A 17,112-nucleotide genomic window follows, 5' to 3' on the forward strand; every position below is an offset into this window, starting at 1 on the left:
AGAAAATTCAAAGCCCAGTTGAACTCTCTCCTTCTACCTCCTTAGTCTCCTTGTTCTAAACTAGATTGTGAAACTCGAGTTCATATATGTGCCTCTTTATAGATGTGCTCTGCAGCTATCAAATGCTGATGATCAGGTGGGTAAGAAGCCCTGGACTATTTCTTCTCAGTAAAATATTTCCTAAAATGACAGAGGCCAAGCCTGCAATTCTACATCCTTTATTTGGACCAAAGTGCATAGTCTCTCATCAGCAATATTTATTGAACACCAGTGAGTGGTGGCTTCTAAACAGCATGCTAGGCAAAGGTATACTTGGCTCATTTTATTACTTCAGAAATGAGTTCAGTGTCTAACTAACATTTGTGAAGTATTGAATCTTCCTCTAGAAATATGAAGATGACTTACAGACCCTGTTTCCAGAAGTTCACCTAGAGTTGATTGCAGTTGACAACTTGTGAATAATCATCAGAGGGCAGTGAACGCAGGCCAGATATTATCTTTATAGTCCTTCTATAAGTAGATTTTGTCATCTTCATTTTAAAGATAGACAAGACTTAGATAAGGAAGTAGCATATCCTAAGGCACACACCTGCTAGATGATAGAGCTGTTAGCCAGCTGTTTATCACTATGACAAAATACCTGAGAAAATCAAATAAGAGGAAAAAAAGATTTGTTTGGTTTATGGTTTCAGTCTTTGGTTGGCTGGCTTCATTGCTATTTGGTCCGTGGTGAGGCAGAGCATCATGGTAGAGAGGGTGTGGTGGAAAAGAGCTGCTCATCCCTTGGCTGCTGGGAGGCAGAGAGGAAAAAAAGGTGGGGTAGTCAGGGACAAAATACAGTCCCTAAGGACATGACCCCAAGAAGTCATTTTGTTCAACTAGGTCCCACCTCCTACCATTTCCTCCACTTCCCAGTTGTCCATTCATCTATGAATCCTTCAATGGATTAATCCATCCATGAGGTTAGAGCCCTCATTGTAAAAGCATTTCCCAGAAGCCCCACCTCTGAACATTGCTGCATTGGAAACCAAGTCCTCAATATATGAGCCTTTGGGGGACATTCCAGATCCAAACTATAACCAGAAAAAATGTGAGTGCAATCTAGTGAGACTCTAAAATCTGTGCATTTCTTATTTAGGCATAAAGCTATTTTGTCTGCCCCTTTGAGATCAGAGGACAGTGTAGGTCAGGTTCAGCTTCATAGAGGAGGTAAATCACTAATTCAGCAAGTATTAATGAGCACTCATTATGTGCTATGTATTAGAGATGCAACCATATTGATCTCCAAATCTCTGATCTTAAGAGGTTTGCAGTCTCATGGAGAGGTAGGATGGAAACAATTATAAAATTATATCATATGTCCTACTCTAGGGGGAATCCCTGAACTGGGCTATTAGAAGTTTTGGTAATTGTCTGTAGTCTGCTTTTCTAAATTGGAGACAATACTGGTACTGGGTCTGTTGACCTTGCAGAATTGGTTTGAAGATTATTACAATAAAATATGTGGAAGCACTATGCAAATGTATGCCATTTCCAGTGTTTGGTAAGCAGTGTACATTTAAAACCAAAGTGTCCATAACAAGTGAAAGTGCATAAAGTTTAAACCCACAAATTTGAGCTTAGGGAGGACACTGGAATGAGAATGAAAATCAGGTAGAGGTGAGGTTACTAAGAAAAGGCATCCAGTTGAAGGCCAGCTAAAGCTCATAGGTTAGTCATTCCTGTAAAGGCACATGTCATGTCTTCATGATTCTTCTCCTGAGTCCTACATCCTGTCTTGGTATGAACTTCTTGACACCCTCAGGTCCGATTAAGAACCCCCTGGCAATGTGTTCTAGAAGAAGTCCATTATTCCTCTGTCCTGGCACTTATAACATGCTGTATTAGAGATGTCTATGGATTTACTCTGTCTTTATACTGACCTGTGAGCTCTTCTAGGCAGGGACCAGATCCCTAATGCCTGATGCAGTGCCTGGAACATAGTATGTGTTCAGAAACTATTGTTGGACTGCGTGAATCGATAGGTCCTGTCATTCATACGACTTTAACAATGTGTCCACCTTTAGGCCTTCTTGGAGTAGATAACATGAGCAGGGCAGTTTTTGCTGGTGTCTGACCTTGCATTTGAACTACCCGACTAACTGCACATTCAACAGTTGCTGAGATTGTATTACTCCCTGCTTCATATCCCTCCGGACTTGCAGACTTTAAATGGAAACCCATCTGTCTGGAAGGAGATGGCTTAGTGGTCTCCCTGTCCATAATACAAAGCTAGACTAACTGGAGCCACACATTCAAATCCCAATAGACCTGAGTCGTCCTTCCAAGGTAGATAAATTGGACACTGTGCAGCTCATTACCTAGTGTCAGTCTTCTGGCTGAAACCTTAGAAGCAATGCTATCTCTAGACATTAAAGATCCCATAAACCTTTCTTTAGTGTAGAAGTTTACCTTAGTACTCTAAGTTAAATTTCTTATGTATGGCTTGAAGCCCAAAGAAATGAAAAACTTGGCTATGAATTCATGTGGTCTGTGCATTATCATGTGGTTTATGGAATGCTTTAGGCAGGCTATATATATGTATATGTTATGTAGGTCCCTTTCCTGTCATCTTTGTTGATCATTCTTCATATGAAGTGTGTAATTCTGGGTGTGAATTTTCAACACAATTATAAAAAATGAAATCAAGGTACTTAGGTTCTCAAAAGAATCAATGTGAAAAACTCCTGGGCTCTGTTTCTGATATGTTACTCCTGGGCTTGTACTGATTTATAGTTTGGTAACTTTAGTTGTAAATGACCTGTCTTCCACTTCTGGGTAAATGTCATATTCAACTTCTATGATATTATGATCCAGGCAACATAAAGAAAAAAATCCTTGGTTTTTCTTTTAAAAGTATTAGAGAAAATGCTTCTATTTCTTCTCAATGATTATCTTCAACTTGTAATATCCTTATGATTTCTGAAACTTAGATAATTCTAAGCAGTGAATCTTAGAGCCACAGATTTCAAAACAACAGGAAAGCAAACTATCACCATATCTTCTTGTGATTCTCCCTGGTCAAATTAATGTAATAACTTCTAGAAAGCCACAGAAATTAGACTCTGGTGGAGATGTATGTTTAGTGAAGCTCCAAAACATGTTACCTTTAAAGCTGGAGCAGGAGACTGTTAGAACTGTGAAGACCTGTATCAATAAAAATCACCAGCACCTTCTGAACTTTTAATTTAACCAACATTTATTGAAAGGGACCCAGTATTTTGTAGATGAGGTCCTTTTAGACCTATTAAAGAGTCCCTCTGAGGCCCAGAACAATATGGTGAAGGCATTGGGCTCTTGCTAAAGAGCTAGAGAAAAGGTCAGAGTCAAGGGAGAAATTTGTACTAGACAAAAGCTAAGAGGACAGAGATGGAAAGAGAAGAGAAAGGAAAGGAGTAGGACTTCGGTGGAGGGAAAGGGAAGGATTTGGAATTCATCCACACACAGGTGGTGATTAGCATCATGGGATTGGATTGCATTTACAAGGATGTGAGTATATCGAAAAGCAAGAAGATGACCTGGGCAGAAGAAGAGTCACTTAAGAGAGGCAGGAGGAAAGAACCAGAGTGACGCCATCACAACAATCCATGAAAAATTTCAAGAAGGCTCAAGGGATGGCGTTGTGAGGCAGTGCAGAATAGGAGATTGGGGCCAAGGAAGGAAAGAAACTATAACCTTTTTGGATGTGGCAGAGAGTGGGGTTTCGTTTGACACCTCATTTGGAAGAACTGGCATTAGTCAGTCTTTTTAAAAAGTGCTGCAGCCAAGGATGGAATCTCACTCTCATGAAACATTGAAGGCATGGAATCAACAAGGCTTCTATTCCCCATTTCAGGGCTTTCTGCCTCCTACTAATGAGGAGGGAGGTGTGGTCCTCAGTGTTCTCTAAGATCCCTTTCACCTGAGTTGTTCTGTGATTCTTAGGAGCTTTTTAACTTTTCAGAAATCCTTAGAAAGAAGTTTAATATTTCTGCCAAAGTTTCCTCTGCAGGACCATCACATTAGAAAGACACACACACTCATGTTCATGTCAGACAACATGGATTTTTCATGCAAGCAAGAATTTGAGAGGACTCAGAATCACCTAGCATAGGAAGTGGCACATATTAGGCTATCATCATGCATCCCCGGGGGGATCATTAAATGGCAGCTGTCCTTACTATCATTTGTGATAGGGAAAACTGAAACAGGTAATGAGTCACAGTGGGTTCCAACCCTGGTGGTGTACTGGGGACCTCAGTTAAGACTGGTTAATGATAGACTATGTCTGTGCCTTACCACCATCAGCAAGACCATGTTCCTGGAAAATAGCCCTCTTCTAGTTGTACAGTAGTGAGAGTCACATGCTAAGGTAATATAATAAACCCAGGAAAAACTGACTAAGGAGAAACTAATGTAGAGGTTGTACACTACTGAATTGTGAAATTTGCCTCCCATTCATGCAGTTTCTGGAAAACGAGAACTTAACAAGACCCTGAAACCACAGACCCAAAACACTTTGTGTGCAGTCAGCAAATTCATGATTAATCATGTCGAAGAGTTTGTTGTTACAGTTGACAGGAGGAGAGCAAGGGTAGCTGTCTGTCCTCAGGCGCCCGGAGGAAGGATAGATGGGTAAGAGTTCCAAACCTAGGAGGCAAAATTGATTGGGGAAAGGGGACCAATCTGTGAAGGTCTAGCTTTCATGAATTGGTAATGTGCCAGCATATTGGACTTCCTCAGAAAACTTCCAGTACAGCAGTTTTATTTAGCTAAGAAATACCACAAAATTGCGTCCCTTTTCTTTCACAGAATGCTGGCACATCCATTTCAGGCCAATGTCAAGAAATCATAAAATGTACAGAGGAAGAGATCTTCATTTCAGGGATATAAGATCACTTTGAGTGAAATTTGAGATGTATAAAAATGTCTCCATTCCAGGAATCGCCTGCCTTGTAGTGATGATCAATTTCATAAGCCAAACCAGACACTCTTCTCACAGAGCAGGATGATCCAGGACCACGGGGCCTCACACAGAGACCACTCGCCAGCCTCCAGCCAGGCATTTGCTTAACACAGCCTGCCGGCTTGCTGGACGGCTCTTCATTGCACACACTCAAGACCTGTGCAGAGGATGTCAGATGTGTTCCAGAAACTAGGTGCCCCTTCACTTCTCTCTAAGTGGCCTCCTCCGTCACTGGGCTCTCTGTGTGCTCTTTCTTAGGAAGGAACCTCCAAGTTTGCAAATCTGGACAGCAGTGTGAAAGAAAACCAGAAGCGAACTCAGAGGCGGCTCCAGCTCCAGAAGGATATGGTGTGTCCAGCTTTGTTCCTTCCCGAGAGCCCACAGGAGAGCGGCCTGTGGCTGTGGCTGGGCATCAGCGTCTTTCAGTCTGCAGGGCTTCCAGGCTTGACTTCATTTGTTCTTAGCAGCCCTGAGAGTTCTTTAGGAAAGATATTTTTATTCCCATTTGACCCAGTAGGAAATGAACACTGAGAGCTGCAAATCATGTTTTCTGGAAAAGTTCTGTTCTGACAGTGAGGGCAGGTTTGCAGCAGGTGCATCCGCCCCACTCACTCCTGCATTTAGGTGCTGGGGCCCGCTTGGCCTAGCGGCCTCCTGGGCTTCCTGCCTTCCTCAGCTTTTGGCAGATGATGGCCAAGGAAAGGGATTGTCTGCCAGCAGGAGGATTTGGTCTTTGTATTCGGAGATCATTTCATTTCTTCCCAAATGCTATAGACATTGCCCAGGTCTTCTTGCTAATCCCAGGGACTAACCAAACCTTTCTAGTTTTTCAATACTCAAAGGAGTATCTAACCTCTCTTCTTAAAATTGAAAGATATTATCATTGTTCACTGTATTTTTAAACTCCTAAGTTTTAGCATAGAGGTGGGGAACCAGAAATAGGAGATTAGAGACTGACAAAATAAATATTCTCATCCCTGCCTTCAAAGGATTTTCTCCTTCTTTGGAAAGCTGGACATAAATCAAAAATATTTTGAATGCTAGGATTCTTCTGTAATATAAAGCCTATAAACTCACAGTGTTTCAGACTTTCGTGGTTATTCAAAGGCAAGTTAAAAATAGCTGTTACCAAAGTGGGGGAAAAGATTATTTTAGTTCAGGGTGAGACCTTGTCCATATAATGAGAAGGACAAACTGCAGCTGACAGTGAGTTCCTGAAGGACAAAACCCTTCTTGGTGTGAACTGGCTGGGGAAGTGGCCAGCCTCGTGCCAAGCGGCCTGGCCTTGCCCCGGTTGAGGCTGTTCCTGCCAGAATTTCCACAAGGACCTTAATACATTCAGGATGAGATGTCCTTGGAAGCCTCCTTTAATGTTCCCTGCAGAATGGTTAATGCCTTGGTGGCCTTGTGAGATGGACACAGATGAACTGTGGTCATGTATTGAAGCACTTCTACCTTTACTCCAGTGGGCAGTTTTGAAAACTGAATTCCATTTGAAATAATTGAAGAGGTACAGAAAAGTTGCAAGAATAATTACACAGAATACTTGAAACCCTAAAGTTTATGTAAACCCTTCACCCAGTCTCTCCTGTTGTCAGCTGCTTCTGTAACCTGGCGTGTCTGTCAATACTCAGAAGTTGACACTGGTGTGGTACTGTTCCCTAAAACTCAGATTTTGTTTGGATTTCACCAGTTTTCCATTAGTCCCAGGACCCATCCAGCACAGGACACTGTGATGGCCATGTCCTCCCAGGCTCTTGTGGTTCATGATGCCTTCTCAGGCTTCTCTTGGTTATCATGACCTTGAAATCCTAAGGGGTGCTGTTCAGGTATCCTGCAGAACGTCCAACAGTCTGGGTTTGTCTTTGCTTTTCTAGTGACTAGACTAAGGTTATAGGTTTTTTTGAAGAATGATAAGAAGAAGTGCCCTTCTTGTCACATCATATCAAGGAGTGAGTGGTTCATCTGGTGTGACTCTGATAGTGCCACTGCTGATGTTGACCTTCATAACTTGGTTAAGGCAGAGTTTGCTAGGTTTCTTTCTTTAAGGTTACTGTTTTTCCCTTTCTTGCATTCTTTGAAAATAAGTCACTAAGACTAGTCTGAGGGGCTATTTTAACGTGATACCCTATATACTCTTGTGATGCACACTTATCCATTGTGTGGTGGCCCATTCTTTACCAGTGGTGAAGCCACCACTGTCCAGGGCCATTCCAAACCATCCCAAGTGTCCCTACACTCTGATAAGTGAACAGACGACCCACTTACCTGAGTTAAAGCAAAATGTGAAACCCACTGTGAACACATTTGAATGTATGCCTGTGATTTCCTGGTTTTGAGGCTTGAATGTCATGACTTGAAAGCTAGACTTTAGATCATGAAGTTCTTTTCCTATTTGTGAAGGGTTTTCAGAATTTCCTGTCATGGAGGTTACCACTCATAGCCCCATAGTCATAGTCCTTGAACAGGTCCATGTCCTCTAGTGTGAAGGTCACTGAAACCCTAACTTTTCAATAACAATAAAGACAGCTGTTCTCTGATTATTCCTAGGGTGTGATGCAGGGCACTGTACCCTACTTGGGCACCTTCCTGACTGACCTGACCATGCTGGACACTGCTCTCCAGGACCACATCGAGGTGCGCTCCATGCAGGCAACACGATTGGGCCTGTAGCTTTCTTCTTAGATTTCTAGAGAGAAATTTGCTTCTGTTACTCTCTACTGGGAGCCTGTAATGTGTGTGGTATTGTGCTGGGTACTACAAGAAATACAAAGAACAACACCAAAAGATAATAGCAGCTGAGTCTCAAAAGCTAGTGGAAGGAAGGGCATATCAAAGTAGGCAGCAATCAATAGAAACAGAGAGTTTTACAAAATTGCGGGTAGTCGTGATTAGTAACATGAGAGGCTGTGGTGAGAAGGCCTTGCTCAGACATGGCCTGGAGCAAGATCTGGGTGTGGGGGCTTACGCTGCAGGCAGAGCTGAAGGAGCTGAGGGCCCTGGCACAAGAGTAAGTCAGAAGTGAGGCAGCTTTGTGAATTTTCAATTCCCATTTTTCGGTATTTTGTATTGCCGTCTGTTCTGGGGTGTACCCTTCCACTCCTTCCCTCTTTTTCTTCTGGAATATGGAAAGAGGTGAAAGCCAGTCCAACAAACCAACTTTGTTAATAACTAATAAGATGGAAGTGGGAAAGACATTAGATATTTGATCTGATATTTAAGGCTTGCTGTGCATTTAAGTGAATTCTGCTTTGTGGGTTGTCATAGCTTCATTGTATCCTAACTAAAAAGAATTGTATGTCACTTCCATGCTTGTCCTCAGTGTTGGGGACATGTCCATTTATTTTGTGTTTCCTGGAGCTCTGGTCTCTTCCCACCCTCTGCCTTAGCTTATCTCAGGAAATACCCCTCAGCGTTGGGGAATTTTGGGGAGTGACCAAAGATTGAGAAGTTAAATTGAGTTGAGCCTACTGAGAATAGGAGCTGGCTGGGGAGGATGAAGAATTGAAACTTAACTTTTCATGATGCTGTGCACAAGTGACTTCCCTTTTGATAAACCATTGACAATTTGGTTTCCAGCATGAGTCAGTGACCATCTGTTTTTGTTGCTTTTGATCAAGGAAACAAGTGTAATGGAATATTTACTCATGCGTTTGTCTTCACTGGTTCTGCAAATATGCTTGGATTCTGACTTGTGATATTTCATCATTACTATTTTAGTTGATTTCAGACATTTTTTAAAAAAGCATAACCTGCCCATTATAAATGAAAAGAATGTTTTTGCTCTTTTCTTTCTTTTTTAAACCAGGGATTGAACCTGGGGCCTCATGTTTACTATGCATGATGTAGGGCTACATCCCTGGCCCTTTTTGAAAAAATTTGAAAAGAGTCTTGCCAAGTTACCCATGCTGGCCTTGAATTTGTGATCCTTGCCTCAACCTCTTGAATACCTGAAATTGCAGGCATGTGCCACCACACCCAGCTAAAAGAATGTTGTTGGTTTTTTTTTTTAAGCAAAAGATGGTTGTCTTCCTCATAATATCCATAATTATAGGATCATTAATAATTAGGCTTGGGCCGGGGTTATAGCTGTTTGGTAGAGCACTTGCCTAGCACATATGAGGCACCGGGTTCGATCCTCAGCACCACATAAAAATAAAATGCATTGTGTTTATCTACTAAAAAATTAGGCTTTATCATTCCTTTCATCTATTTTAATGTGATCTAGCACAACACTAGGCTGTGTTTCAAAAGTAACTTGGTTGGTCACCTTGTTTTTTTAAAATTTCTTTCAGGGTGGACTGATAAACTTTGAAAAAAGGAGAAGGGTAAGTAGAGGTATTCACGGTGGCTTTTCATTTTACTGCATCTGGGCATAAAAAAATAAAAGAAGCAGAAACTTAAGGGTTTTTCTGTAGAGGCAGAATAAAAAGAATAAACACTTACTGAACATTGATCATATACCACTGTGCTTGGCCCATTCCTATCCATTAGCCTCCAAGAGCCCTGTGAGGTAGGTCTTATGACCCTCAGTTCAAAGGTGAGGAAACCAGGACTCAAGGGATTACATGACTGGACCAGAGTCACCTGGGAACAGAGCCAGGTATAGAAATATTTTCCTGTGGCTCCAAAGCCCATTATGAAATGAGGGCTAATTCCCCCGCCCCTCATCCTTTTTTACACCTAGCTTCAGCAAAAACAGATTCACCTAGTTAATAACAATGTACTGTGTACTTCAGAACTGCTAAGTGTTCTTCCAGATAAGAGTGCGGGAGTAGTTCATAGGTCGACAGCCTGGTTTAGTCATTCCACAATGTATACATATTTCAAAACATCATGTTGAATATACTATTGTTTATTTGTCAATTGAACAATAAATTCATCCTAGTAAGAAGAGAGGTCTCCTAAAAGTAAATGGCATAGAAGAGTTCACAAAGAAGGACCTCTGGAAGGTCTGCTGGGGAGAGGAAAAGAGATGTCCTTTGCTGTTAAGTGCAAGCAGTTATTCTTTTCCTTTCCTCTCACCATAGCAAGGCATGTTCACTTCAATTTGAATCTTTCTCTGGATAGAATAGTTATGAACTGTGCTAAAAAAAGATAAATCAGCTTTGGAGGTTTGCTATGGTTTTTGTCTCAAATGTTATATTTAAAAAGACATTTAAATGATTCGAGGGAAAGTGAGTGAGCAAAATAATTCACCCCATGGTACTCTCATTTCTTTGTTTTGTTTTGTATTGTTTGCAAAATTGAAACTAGGATTGAACCCAGGAATGCTCCACCACTGAGCTACATCCCCAGCCATTTTTATTTTTCATTTTGAGACAGGGTCTCATTAAGTTGCTGAGGCTGGCCTTAAACTTGCAATCTTCCTGCCTCTGCCTCCCAAGTCACTGGGGTTACAGGCATACACTACAGTGCCCTGCTCTCTATTTTTTTTTTTTACTCATTCATTCATTCTTTCATTCCACAAATATACTACCTAACATGGGGGCTTGGGGGTTGTAGCATAGAAAACCCAGAGCTCCTACCCTCATAAAGTGTATAGTCCAGGATGGAGTTAGGCAAATCTATAGGTGGTTATAAAGCCTGATAAAGGCTGTGGGCAGAAGTAGTGGATCTTGAAGAAGCACATAGGAAGGACATCTGTCCCTGAACTATAGGGTTCAAGAAACATGCAGGAGAAAATGACATTGGAGTCAAAACCAAAAGAGCATAGGCCTGATAACCAGGCTGAGTTCATCCTTAACAAGACACTAACACGGACACTGAAAGCTTTCTGTCACTCACAGAGTATACTTCATTCTCTAACATGACAATAAATATTCCTTGACAATATTGACACCAAGAGCTGGGGTCACTGGATGGAAAGTTGAGACCCAGAGGATCTGCCAGTCCTCGTATTACTTCTCGTGGCCTATAATGATGTGTTTTTGTTTGTTTTTTTTTTAGAAAAATTCTGTTATGCCTTCCCAGTAAACCATCTTTGTCCTTTAACTTCAAAATAAGCCTGGATGATAATCATTTTTCTTTTAAGACTAAGATGTTAAACATTTGGAAAGTCTGAATATAAAACCTAAAGCTAAAGCTTATATCCATTGCTGACTTAAAAAATGAATAATTGAAGCATATAATGAAGTATAAATAAGTTTGGACATAATAATATACTCGCTTCTCTTGTGAGCTTTAGAAGACTTAGTTAAATGATTTACTGGGGTAGTAAAAACCTAAGGATTCAGGAAATCTAAACAGTCAACTTTATGAGACCTTGGACTGTTTAGACATTCAACCCTACCAGAACTTATTTATTGAGGGTAAGTAAGGGTTGAAGAAACTGGGGATGGGGAACAAATACTGGAGTTTAAGAATTTGTTTTCTTTTAAGAAATAGAAAAATTTCACATAATTTACAAAGAAAATGGAAAAGAGAGAAAAGACGCCATTATGACTGGGTGGTGGCTAGTTTGGTTGACCTTGGCGACCTGTTTTATTCATATGAATTAATTTTTCAAGAAGAAAAGAGAGTGGAAAATTAAAGCAGACATGAACTTCAGAGATTCAGAGATAGATTATTTTCTTATTTTTTCTGCACTGGGGATTGAACCCAGGGCCTCCTGCTTGCTAGACAAGCCCTGTACCTCTGAGCTACACCCCTACACTCCAAGTTAGCAGTATTTCAGAGTCTGCTTAGATGGTTTTCTGCATATATTATCCCAAGGTGTTATATTTTCATGTTTGAAAGGTCTGACTTGGTTGGCCTTCCTGTTCACTTCTTTTGGTTGTTTTGTATGCTCTAGGAATTTGAAGTGATTGCCCAAATAAAGCTCCTACAGTCAGCTTGCAACAGCTATTGCATGACCCCAGACCAGAAGTTCATCCAGTGGTTCCAGAGGCAGCAGCTTTTAACAGAGGAGGAGAGGTAGGCTGCCTGGTGGTCTGCCCGCGACTGAGGTATCAGCCTGAGGAGCAGGGCCTCCAGTGCCTTCCTGGGTGGCCGCAGCTGGGATCTAGGTCCTTGGTCTTCAAAGGAGCATGGCATAGCAGGAAAAGCAGGACTGACATTGTGGGAGGGCGTGCCTTCAGAGTCTTGCTCTGCCACTTTCCTACCCTGTGGCCTCGAACACATCTTTATTTTTCCTCATCTTCTGGATGCTCATCTGTAAAGTGTTCCTTCTGAGGCTTAAATGAGCATATTTGGGAAAGCACTGTCAGACTATGAATTATCACTACTACCACTAGCGAGGTCACTGTGTTTGTCACAAGTGTTAATTGGGGAGCTTGCAATCCAGGGAGAGAAAGCGATGCATGAACATTTGAAATATGGTGCAAAGCTCAGTGCTACAGAGCCCACGGGCAGGAGCATGTTCTGTAGCCAAGGAGGGAGGAGGATGGAAGGTACGCGGGCATCACACGCATGCTGGCTGGAATGGGGGAGACCTCAGTAGGAGAAGTTGGGGAGGATGCTGCAGACAGAATTGAGCAGAGGTGGGGCTGGGCTGGGGCTCAGTGGGTGGAGCGCTTGCCTGGCATGTGTGAGGCACTGGGTTTGAGTCTCAGCACCACATATAAATAAATGAGTAAAATAAAGGTCCATCAACATCTAAAAATACATATTTTTAAAAAAAAAAAAAAGAACTGAGCAAAGGCCTGGCAGCTGACAGGCGTGGCATTTGGAGGAGTGGTGAGGACTGGGTGTGGGCGGGGCAGTGCTTGCTGAGCATGGAAAGGCGCCAGTACCCCTAGTGCTCTGGCTGTTGGCCCAGCATGGGTTTAGACCTTACCTGTAGTCTGGTGGTTACACCACTTGTTTTTGCATTTTTAGTGGTTGTGGGAAAAATAAAAACAAGAGACTAATAATATGACATGGGGCAGTTTTTTGAAATTCAAATTCCAGGATCCATAAATAAAGTTGTGTTGGCACACAGCCCATTCATTTACATCTTATCTATGGTTCCTGTCTGGCTTTACAGACAGTTGAGTAGCTGCACAAAGACCACATGGACCACAGGCCTAAAATACTTACTATCTGGTCTTTCCAGAAAAAAGTTTGCTTATCTTACTATAGACCGGGGAATTTCTTTGGAAGTTTATTGTAGGGGAGAGTGAAAGTTAGTCTTTGCCAATGAGGAGTTGAGAGTTAGAGGAGTATTAGAACTATTGGTGACAGTGTTTGGATTCAAACTCAGGGCTCTTTGATGTGTGGTGTCAGGCCACCATTTCCATGTGCTTTGTAACCAAATACTTCTGCTAACTAGACCTACAAGCTTTTGTGAGACAAGCATTTCAAATCAGATATAAATTCCTCTTGTCCTGTGGCCTGTCATATAGATGTCTAAATCTGGAGTATTTTTAATTTGGGATGTTTTGATGATTTAGAATTGCATTTATAGTCATGTGTATATATCTTTACAGATAATGTAGTTGCCTATGTCTAATCAATGAAGGTAGATATTTTACAAAAATCTCTTTAATTTCCTGGAGAGAAGAACAGTCCTATATGCATGTATACAAATACACAAAGTAATTAGACGGAGGTGGTAGAGAAGAAACAGGAGGGAAGTGATGGAGGCCGACTCTTCCCCTGGCTTGGCAGTGGGAGAAGAATGATCAGAAAATAGAGTGGAGTCAGCTTTTGATGCTGTCACATGTACGATCCTGGTATGTGAAGCTTGCAGAACCAAATGGCCTGAATCCAGGTGCCAGTGGGTGGAATGAGGGGATAAGCCTCACAGTGTAAAATTTTAAAATCTGGCCAGTAAGTCAGTACCCTCTGACAGTCAGAGGTTTCCTCTAAAATAAAAACCAATAAATCATGTGAATTTAAACCTGTTCTTCAGTTCTCCAACTTCGACCTCATCAGCACCCCTCTCTTTCCCAGCTACGCCCTCTCCTGTGAGATTGAAGCAGCTGCTGAGGCCAGCACCACCTCTCCCAAGCCTCGGAAGAGCATGGTGAAGAGGCTCAGCCTGTGAGTACCACCCAGGGCTCCTGCGGCCCAGGGAAGTTCTCAGCAGAGTGGAGGAGAGGAAATGTATCCAGCCAGGTCTCCATGAGTCAGGGTAGAAGTGAAGGACACTCAAATAGTTGATCTTTCTGTCATGAGCTCAGAACATTTGTTAAATGCATTCATTCCTCTCTGCTCCTTCCTCTGGTGTGAACCTCCGTCATCTCCTGTGTAGACCCCCCTGCCAACGTCTTTGTTGTCTCCGGGCTGTCCCCTTGCTCTGGCTTGCGTTCTCCACTAATAGCCTGGTGATCTTTTGAACATAGATGATGTTGCTTCCTTACATAGAGACCTCTGAAAGTATTCTGAATAAAACCTAAACTCCTATTTTTGTCTTTTAAGCTCTGTTACCTTGTCTTTATCTTTGATGCTGATGACTGAGGATCTTTCTTTAGATCCATTCATAATTTTTCATGAATCTAGCAATGAGTTTTCTCTTCCACAGTTATTTAACCCTTCTACTGAGTTTTTAATTTCAGTTATATTTTTCACTTGGAAACAAAATTTTTCAAATTATTCTCTTGTTTTTTTTTTGTTGTTAGTGGCTTGCTCTAAATTCTTGTTTTTATTTTCTTCTCTTTATGTCTTTAATATTTTAAATCATACTTATTTTATAGCTTTGTCTTTGGTAGACATGCAAACCTTTGTTGAATGAAGGAATAAATCACAAGTTTTTTTCTGACAGTTCTCATATCTGAAATTTTCAGGAGTCTAAACCTGTTGTTTGAGCCAGGTGTGGTAGCTCATACCTATAATCCCAGTGGCTTGAGAGGCTGAGCCAGGAGGATTGTGAGTTCAAAGCCAGCCTTAGCAACTTAGCTAGACCCTGTCTCAAAATAAAGACACAAAAATGACTGGAGATGTAACTCAGTGCTTAAGTACCCCTGGGTTCAATCCCTAATACCAAAATATAAAAAAGTAAAAATAAACCTGTTGTTTTGTTATGCCTATCGACTTTCCCTTTGAGTGGAATACTTCTTTATATGTATTTTTATAATTTTTATTGTGGGGGCTGGAGATGTGGCTCAAGAGGTAGCCTGCTCACCTGGGCACTGGGTTCTATCTTCAGCACCACATAAAAATAAAAAATAAAGATGTTGTGTCCACTGAAAACTAAAAAATAAACATATTAAAAAATTCTCTCTCTCTCTCTCTCTCTCTCTCTCTCTCTCTCCTCCCTCCCTCCCTCCCTCTCTCTCTCTCTCTCTCTCTCTCTCTCTCTCTCTAAAAAAAAATTTTATTATGAGCTCATTTTTATCAGGGAATTCTCCATAGTCTGGTTGTAGGTATATCCCTCTAGAAAAATTTCTTTTTCTTTTTCCTCCTCTCCTCTCCTCTCCTCTCCTCTCCTCTCCTCTCCTCTCCTCTCCTCTCCTCTCCTCTCCTCTCCTCTCCTCTCCTCTCCCCTCCCCTCCCCTCCCCTCCCCTCCCCTCCCCTCCCCTCCCCTCCCCTCCCCTCCCCTCCCCTCCCCTCCCCTCTCCTCTCCTCTCCATACCTCTCCTCTCCTCTCCTCTCCATACCTCTCCTCTCCATACCTCTCCTCTCCATACCTCTCCTCTCCTCTCCATACCTCTCCTCTCCTCTCCATACCTCTTCTCTCATTTCTTTTCCCTTCCTTTACGTTCTCCCAGGGATGTCTTGGCCTGAGAATGCCTAACTTCTAGACCACATAGGTAGCGAATCCAGGTGAGGTACAGGCCAGGCTCATACATGATTTCCAGGAGACATTTTCCTTCCATCCAAGACAGTCAAGCTTCCCTACTATCTTCCTGTGTCAGTAGGAAGACATTTTTCTAGGCATTCTCTTTACTGAGAGTACAGACTTTTGAGGACCCTGGCTTTATATAAGGGGTTTTGGTTTTAACTCTCCACCTTTTATAAAGCGAATCCCTCATCTCTGAGTCCTCTGTCTGTGTTAAAACCCATGATCAATGCATGCTATGTGCATATGTGGCAAATCACACTGAACTCCATTAATATGTATAATTAATATGTGTTTAATACGTTTTTATAAAATATGCCACTCTTGCCGTAATTCGTGCTTCCCATTTAGCAGAACAGCTGGAGAAATAGCTCACATGCTTCCAGTTTTCAGTTCCTTTTCATTTATGTCCTGTAGGGATGTCCCTTACTGTCTTGCAAACTCAACTGAAAGGAGTTTTAAGCACTGTTTTATAGGGGAAGAGTTTGGGTTATTGTAGGTCACCAGTTAGTTGGAAGCTGAAGTCTTCCTCCTTGGTTTCTTATTCAAAGCATGACGACCTTCTTCAGTCTCATGAAGTTCCTTTCAGCGTAGGGGTGATAGGGTATGGTGATGATGTTTTGATCCTGCTAAAGTGGTCCATAGACTGTTAAAAGATGAAGGGCCATTGACCTAGAAAGACCCCAGTTTAGTCAGCTAAGCAGTCTATGTGTACTTTGTAGCTGGAAATAACTTATTGGGACAAAATGTTTACTGCTAGTCATTAGAAACCTATTTATAGCAAACATTTTTCTAAAATTCTAATGACCTGTCAAGATTACAAGATTGAGAAACATCAAAAACTTAATCAGCACAAAATATTTGCTCTGTCATGGATCCAGATTGATAATGGCCCAAACGCTTGGCCTCTTGTTTTTTTGCAGACTGTTTCTGGGGTCAGACATCATCACCAGTAGCACTCCCACCAAAGAGCAGCCCAAGTCCACAGCCAGTGGGAGCTCTGGGGAAAGCATGGACTCCGTGAGCGTGTCATCCTGCGAGTCGAACCACTCCGAGGCCGAGGAGGGCTCTATTACTCCCATGGACACACCCGACGAGCCTCAGAAGAAGGTATCTGCTCGCCCCCTTCTTCATTCCTGCTGCGGGCGCCTGACGTAATGTTTGCCACACAAGGAATGTTTGCTTTTAAGTTTATCGCTCTGCAATATTTTCAAAGTCAAGTTTTAAAAGAGATATCAAAAGCAGAGTTCAATCTAGAACCCATTCCTTATAGAGATAGGTAGAAAAGCAGGAAGAAGGTTGTTTTCTTCATTTGGCCTTTGAATTACTATCCCATAACCACATCTAAAGGTTCTGGAGGGTTGTGACCTGTAACATAAACTATACTTTATTCAGGAGAAGCAGGATTGCTTAGAAGGAGTGCAA

At 41.9% G+C, this 17,112-nt stretch overlaps 1 protein-coding gene across 5 annotated transcripts in view; it reads left to right on the forward strand.

Moving 5' to 3' along the window:
* The window catches only part of Rgl1 (ral guanine nucleotide dissociation stimulator like 1), a 238,894-nt gene that overhangs the window by 207,652 nt on the left and 14,130 nt on the right, over positions 1-17,112 (forward strand). For all 5 annotated transcript variants that reach the window (XM_040277558.2, XM_040277560.2, XM_040277559.2 and 2 more), the window contains 6 exons: positions 5,243-5,332; positions 7,535-7,621; positions 9,280-9,312; positions 11,778-11,899; positions 13,859-13,948; positions 16,611-16,797. In XM_040277558.2, coding sequence (XP_040133492.1) covers positions 5,243-5,332; positions 7,535-7,621; positions 9,280-9,312; positions 11,778-11,899; positions 13,859-13,948; positions 16,611-16,797 — 609 coding nt within the window. The remainder of the gene's footprint in view (positions 1-5,242; positions 5,333-7,534; positions 7,622-9,279; positions 9,313-11,777; positions 11,900-13,858; positions 13,949-16,610; positions 16,798-17,112) is intronic.

The sequence above is a fragment of the Ictidomys tridecemlineatus genome, chromosome 10 (genome assembly GCF_052094955.1).
Source record: "Ictidomys tridecemlineatus isolate mIctTri1 chromosome 10, mIctTri1.hap1, whole genome shotgun sequence".
NCBI classification, from domain to species: Eukaryota; Metazoa; Chordata; class Mammalia; order Rodentia; family Sciuridae; genus Ictidomys; species Ictidomys tridecemlineatus.